Source organism: Amborella trichopoda, chromosome 7 (genome assembly GCF_054954075.1).
Source record: "Amborella trichopoda isolate Santa Cruz 75 chromosome 7, AtrichopodaSantaCruz75HAP2 v2.0, whole genome shotgun sequence".
Classification (NCBI taxonomy): domain Eukaryota; kingdom Viridiplantae; phylum Streptophyta; class Magnoliopsida; order Amborellales; family Amborellaceae; genus Amborella; species Amborella trichopoda.
In genome coordinates this window covers 32,916,500-32,923,482 of record NC_142342.1, presented here as the reverse complement: position 1 = coordinate 32,923,482, position 6,983 = coordinate 32,916,500, and the positions used below count along the sequence as shown (strand labels likewise).

The 6,983-nt window shown below is 32.4% G+C and overlaps 1 protein-coding gene across 1 annotated transcript; it reads right to left on the bottom strand.

The window, feature by feature from the left end:
- Positions 1 to 1,562: 1,562 nt before the first annotated feature.
- On the bottom strand, positions 1,563 to 5,659 carry LOC18426457 (expansin-A7). The gene is made up of 2 exons (XM_006833103.3): positions 5,566 to 5,659; positions 1,563 to 2,191 (listed from the first exon to the last, which is right to left on the bottom strand). Exons 1-2 carry the CDS (start codon positions 5,657 to 5,659, stop codon positions 1,563 to 1,565), a joined length of 723 nt encoding a protein of 240 aa, XP_006833166.3.
- Positions 5,660 to 6,983: the final 1,324 nt, after the last annotated feature.

Genomic DNA, 6,983 nt, shown 5'->3' with positions numbered 1-6,983 from the left:
AGATGGACGAACCAAATTTCATATTCATACAATTTGTATTAAAAAAATTAAAAATAAAATACTTTGAGACGTCGGATCTAAGATCATACGGTGAGTGGCTCTCTCTTGATCACGGATCTAAAATCATACGGTGAGTGGCTCTCTCTTGATCACTCTTGATCAAAATTGGATGGGTCGATGTAGGGGAAGCATAGAAACCTTTCCCTTTAATAAATACCTCTATGCAACTCTCTCTCACTCCCTCTCCCTTGAATAATACCTCTATGCAACTTGCTCTCTCTCCCTCTATACACAACTCTTTCTCTCTCACTCGATCCTAGGATACATTGGAGCTAAACGGTATGAGCTACCAATGAATCCAAGAAGTAGTTTTAAAAGTGCACTATTAAATTATTTAAAACCCAAGACTATATCCAAACTAACAACTACCGTCCAAATATTATATAACAAGATGTACTAGTTCGATCCCAATTGATTCTCAGTATGAATAAGTGGACCTTCAAATCTTATAGTTAAGAGAGGACCATTATAGAACAAAGGGAAAGTTTATATAGAGCCGAGGCTCTAAACAATTAAATTTGAGCCTACCTCAAAATTTTTACTGGAACAGGTTGTTTGGTTGTCCAAATATCTTCAAAATGATAATCTTGACATCAAGACGCATGGACATGAGAAAAAAAATGGATTGCAAGCTTTTAAAATAGCATATTATGTAACGCATTTTTGGACCATAAATCTTCAAAATTTTTGAGTTTTCATAGATATGTTGATCTACATTATTTTTTAAACGTTAAAATTTATAAATAAATATGAAAATATATTTTAAAACTATCCCAAAGATTTCCAATATTGAAACCACATTTCTCGACTCTATTTGAAGGTAGGCTCTAATTTGATTGTTTGGAGCCTAGGCTCTATACAAACTGCAACCTTCTACAAATGCCCTAAAAAAATTTTATTTAAAGATAACCATTGATTAAAGGATGTGAGGTCCAGGTTCAATCAATTTGCACGCTATTAGGTCCTAGTTGTCTAGTCTTTAAATAAGGAAAAGTATACAATAAGACAATTTATTTTTGGTACAAGGTGGTCATAATTAATCTTGACCAATGGATGTGAAATTAGATGGCTGCATTTATTCCATTGACTAAGCTTAAACTTCAAAAAAAAAATTCTCTAACTTTGTGATATACCTAAGCTTTCATATTTCACATCACATGGTTGTATATAATTGTGACCACCCTATATAAAAAGTAAATGGTCTCATTTTATATAATCCCTTTAAATAAATCATTTAAATTTCTTTATTAAAAGTTCCATAGTCTAACACGACCTGATGACACCGAATTAGGGCCAAAAATAAAAAAAAGAAATAAGCTATCATAGATGACAAGAACAAAAGACTTTAATCTCAAATTTATTAAGGTTTTAAGGGATAAGGTGGGCATACATAAGGGAAACCACCTTTGCTTTCAAGTAGAAACTTTAAGTAATAATTCTCTAGGGTCTAAGAAAGTTAAAGTGTGCCACTATGAACTCCCTAGAGCCCCCAAGTACATCTCCTAAGAAAATTGTTTCCCCTCAAAGGTCTGCCCATATTGCCAATTCACCGGCACCGCATCGATCGAATTCACAGTTCTTCCATCACTTGTTGTCACTCGAAACGACAGGCTCTGTCCAGAGTAGTCGTTCCCGGTCTGCCAAATTTGGCCCCAATTCCTTTGCATGGGCTCCCAGTTGCTCGCTCTCGAGCCCTTGATCGCGACCTCCCTAACATCCCCAGCTCCACCTACATTATATACTAGAACATGTGTCCAATATTTGAATCCACTGATCTCGAACCGGATTCCCCCTTGTTTCGTGCAGGGAACACGTCTATAGCTCACAGGGATGATGCCTGCTATATACTCTCCTATCCTGAGGAATGCAGGCATGGAGAGATCGAAGTGCTCACGAGGCGGGTTACACCAACCCCCCTTGTCAGAAGGGAGGGCAGGGTTCGGAGGGCAAAAATTGGTTGCAGTGACAATGATAGAGCCGGGATGGCACCACTTTGGGTCCTGTTGTGAGTCGCACTGGATCTCGTAGCAAGCACCGCAGGTGAGGCCATTGTTGAACAGGGCAGTGCTGAGCGCCACATTGTTCATGCCATAGCCTTCCTTAACAAGGTCACCATAGCCACAAGCACCCTCTGCAACAAAAACAATTTGAGGTGAGAGAGAGAGAGAGAGAGAGAGATATTGGCTATGCCTTAAGATCCACAGTATTAGAGCACTAGTAATGAAAAGCAAACACAAACACAGCCAGAGGACAACCGGAGGTAATTGTCAAACTATATAAAAGGAAACTTCACCATAGTCCAACAGACTATGGTATATAATGGTACTCTAGGGATGCAATCATCGACCATTTCATTAATGGGTGGATGGAGATTTATATTGGGACTGTGTACAATGAGGTCATTTACCTCTGGTACTAGGAAGTCATAAGTAACCATCCGATGTGAAATCTGATAGCTTGGGTATGTTATTAAGTTCGAAAAATTTTATTTTGAACTTTGAGATTGGTCAATAGAATAAATGCGGTAATCTAATTTCATATTTAATAGTCAAAATTAATTTTGACCACCTTGTACTAAAGGTAAATGATCTAGTTATATATTTTCCTTTTATTATAGGGCTCAATGGAATGACCACCATGGATTGGTTGTCACTTTGGTGGTGCACCATGAAGCTTAGTTTTTGAACTATGATTTTATTGTCCAATGCTAAGTAGTCAAATTAAAGTTTGACAAGGAAACTAGAGTGATCTCTCTTGAAATAACAAAGTCTATGGACCCTCTTCTATTTTGTAAGAAAACAAAACAATTCAGTGCTCCGGCCTATTTGGAGGAATATTTAAGAATTTTTTTAAAAATTTTAATAAATATATTTATATAAAAACATATTAAAAATAATAATTCTATGCTTCGATCGAAGAGGTCAATAAGATCGAAGCGGGCAGAAATAGATACACCAAAGCTTTGCTTTGCTTCGCTTCGGTCTAAAGTGAAAATCCAAGGACTTCAACCATTTCAGCTGAGAGTGAAGATAATTTGATGACGTTGCTTTGAACAACTCATGTTAAACAAGCTAACATTTTTTTTCTTGTTTTCTTGCCAGGTCGACATAGTTTGTTAAAGTAAATGAAGGGAAAAAGATTTTGTTGTCCAGGAAGAACACCAAATAAGGTGGTCCACCGCCAATAACATAATTAAGCGAAAAATTTTCTTTAAGATTTTTCAGGTCAGCTTTGATTTGCCTCGTGAATATCTTACATGAAAGTTTTTAAGCTAGTAAAAAGTAAAAGTTAAGACCCTAGGTTTATGGTCTCTCAAATGGAGAGTATGAGAATTCTGGTCATTAAAGATGACATATATTTTCAGATTAAAAGGTATAGGGTGTGGTTTCTATAAGTTTGTAACCCGAAAGAATCCAATTAAGGCGCACTCCAAATCCTATCATAGCATATAATTTTGGTGTAAATTTTTTTTAAGATTATCTTAAATTCTATTTTCGTATCTAATTATAAAATTTTTAACTTCAAAAATTGTTAAAATCAAGTAGATCTATAAACATAAGCAACTCTTGAAAATGGACAGTCTAGCAAGATGCATTATTTTTTAGACTCAAAATATTTTTTTTTTTTTTTTCATATTTATACATCTCGATGTCGAGATTATCAATTAGAGGGTTTTTCAGCATTAAAACCACCTTTTCCAATGGATTTTTGAGGTGCATATGTAATTCTACATTTTAAGGTTGCAACCTTATATAAACTTCTTCCAAAGGTATATCCTTATGTTCTCAAGGGTTTCAGAAATTTATCAAATCACACCTTAGAGATGAACTATTTAACATTTCACTGATCCAATAATTTCTAACAACTTATGAACCATAATGATTGTGTCCTTTGTTGAGTTACTTTTGAAATTTGATAAAAAGAAAGGGTGAGGTTTGTATAGAGCCTAGGCTCTAAACAATCAAATTAAAGCCTACCTTCAAATAGTGTCGAGAAATGTGGTTTCAATAGTGAAAATCATTGTGATAGCCTTAAAATATATTTTCATCTTTATTTATAAAGTTTAAAGCTTTAAAAATAGTGTAGATCAATAGATCTATAAAAACTTGAAAATCTTGAAAATTGGCGGTCCAAAATTATGTTACAAAATATACTATTTCAAAAACTGAAATCCATTTTTTTCTCATATCCATCCATCTTGATGTTGAGATAATCAACTTGAGGATATTTGAACATCAAAACAACCTCTTCTAATGAACTTTTTGAGGTAGGCTCTAATTTCATGGTTTGGAGCTTTGACTCTATATAAACATTTCCCTAAAAAGAATGATGGGCTATTTACAATTAGGAACTGAAGAATGAAATGAGAAGTTAAATATTTCAACATTAAGTATGATTTGCGATATGAAAATGTATGTGATCATTTACTTTTGAAACAAGGATGTCACAATCATTATTGACTATTAGATTTGAAATCGGGTGGTTAAGGATGTGTCATTATTTGGGCTCCAAAATAAAATTTATAGAATGTTGGGACACACTTTCATCTATTGGATTTCACATCCAATGGCTAAAAGTGATTGTGACCTCTTTGTCTTAAAAATAAGAAAAAAGTTTATATAAGGTTGCAACCTTAAAATATAGAATTAAAGATACATCTTGAAAGTCCATAGGAAAATGTTGTTTAGATGTTGAAAACCCCTCTAATTGATCATCTCGACATTCAAGTGTATGAATATGAAAAAAAAAAAAAAAAAAAAAATGTATTGAGACCCATAAATAGTGTATCTTGCATCACATTTTGTAGACCATCCATTTTCAATATTTTTATATGTTTATAGATCTACTTGATTTTAACTATTTTTGGAGTTTAAAATTTTATAATTAGATATGAAAATATAGTTTTATATAATCCTAACAATTTTTTACAGCAAAATTACATCTTATGATAAATTTTGGAGGTGCACCTTATTTGAATTTTGTAAGGTTGGAACCTTATGCAAAGCACACACTAAAAATAAATGGTCTAATCTTATACAACCCCTTGAATAATTCTCCTTGTCAAGATGACAATGTTTAAATCAATAAACACTCGTACCTTAAGTGTATAGGAACTGAAATATATATATTCTATTTCTTAAAAGTACTCATCGGGTAGTGAATCTCAAAATTCTATCTCAAAAATAAAGAAAAAAAAGAAAAAGAAAAAAAAGAAGTAGCTCTTTTACTAGAGAGAATAACTGTACAATTACTTACCTACAAAAAACAAAGAAAAAAGAAGAAAAAAAAAACTGTACAATTTGCTTCTTTAAGAGTACATTATACATGTTCTAACAACAGAAAAAGTAGAGCCCTCCATGACAGTTTTTGTATAAGAAAACAAGCTTGTACATCAAACTGATCTAATTAACAAAGCTATTTGTTAATAGGAAAAAAAAACAATAAATAAAGAACAACAATAGATGAAAATAATCTCTAGTTCATACGATGAACATGAATACTCACGCATTGTTCCACTTCCACTAGATCCTCCATAGAAGGTGGCATGTGCTGAATGCCAAACATCACCTACCACACACTTATCAAACACAATGGCCATTGCCATTGCTATGAAAATAGCCTTCACCATCTCTCTCTCCCTCTCTCTCACCTCCTCCATCCCAATTTTAATTCATATTTATAGATGAAAACTGGCAGAGATTTTCATTTAGCTGGCTGAAAAAGGCTGTCTTACTTAATGAGTAGGGTTCAATGAATTAAGAAAAAATTAACCACCTCTTTTTCTCGCTCTGGCTCTCTCCCCTTAAAAGGAATAAGGTAACCTAGTATTCTTCGTTTCCCTACACTTGGAAGAAAAGCTTAGTGTTCTCTCACAATATTCTTTTTATATGCTTGTTTTTAAAAAAAAAATTTATGGGGAGTTAGTTGTGAATTTCACTTATTAATCATATATTATTTATTACGAATTAATGTTCCCAGAGAAAATAGTATATACATAAATTTACAAAAAAAATTGACATAAATATTTGGAAAATGTATTAAAATACATTAACCTTATCACCAATTAAACAATGGTCTTGTGTATTTTGATGGGTATATTGAAATCAAAATTATAAGCAAAATATTAAATAGTTGATCTATTACAATAAATAAATTTTATAATAGTATCTATTACATCAAATATGGGAAATGATCTAATGCAGGGGTTGTATCATAGTATAATGCAACCACGCTTCAAGAAAATCATGTTTGTGGTATTTATATGACCCAATTTGCAGACACACTTTTTTCTTCTCAATAAAAATTTCAAGATGTAGGCCTTTATGAATTGAAAATCATTATTTCTTTTTTTTAATATTGTTAATCTAATGATAATAAAGTTATCTAAAAAATTTGGAAAGAAAAAGGATCATTCTAAGTCCTAGATCTAAGCATCTCACCAAAATGGATGGTCTATGTTAATTTGGTTAAAAAAATACTTTTTAGGTTGCTTTTTCAAAATTTTCTTTTCTGTGATTGTTCATTAGAATGAAAAGAGTGTAAATTGTAAAATTTGGATCAAACAAATGGCCCTAACATGATTTTTAAATATTGTTACATTATATTACTATACAACCGTTGCATAAAATTACTCCCCAATATTCAAATATACTTATGTTTAAGACTGAGTTTGATAATGTGATCATACAGATGCTATAAAAATTGACCAGTGGGCTGAACCAGTCACCCACATATTCTGAGTCCAACCGGCTTAGTATAACTTGGCTTGGCCGACTCAACCAACGTAAAAAAAAAATGTAAACAAATTATAAAACATTTAAAATATTTAAATAGAGTTTAGGGGTCTTAAGTCATTCTTAAATTTGTAGTTTTATGCACATAAAACAACATTTTTTAATAAAATTTTCACGTCTATTTAACTG

Bases quoted from the DNA above. Each gene is read 5' to 3' on its own strand.
- LOC18426457 (XM_006833103.3), bottom strand. From the start codon at position 5,659: ATGGCCATTGTGTTTGATAAGTGTGTGGTAGGTGATGTTTGGCATTCA. The intron at 2,192-5,565 runs GTGAGTATTCAT...TTTTTGTTGCAG, and splicing joins TAGTGGAAGTGGAACAATGC to AGGGTGCTTGTGGCTATGGT.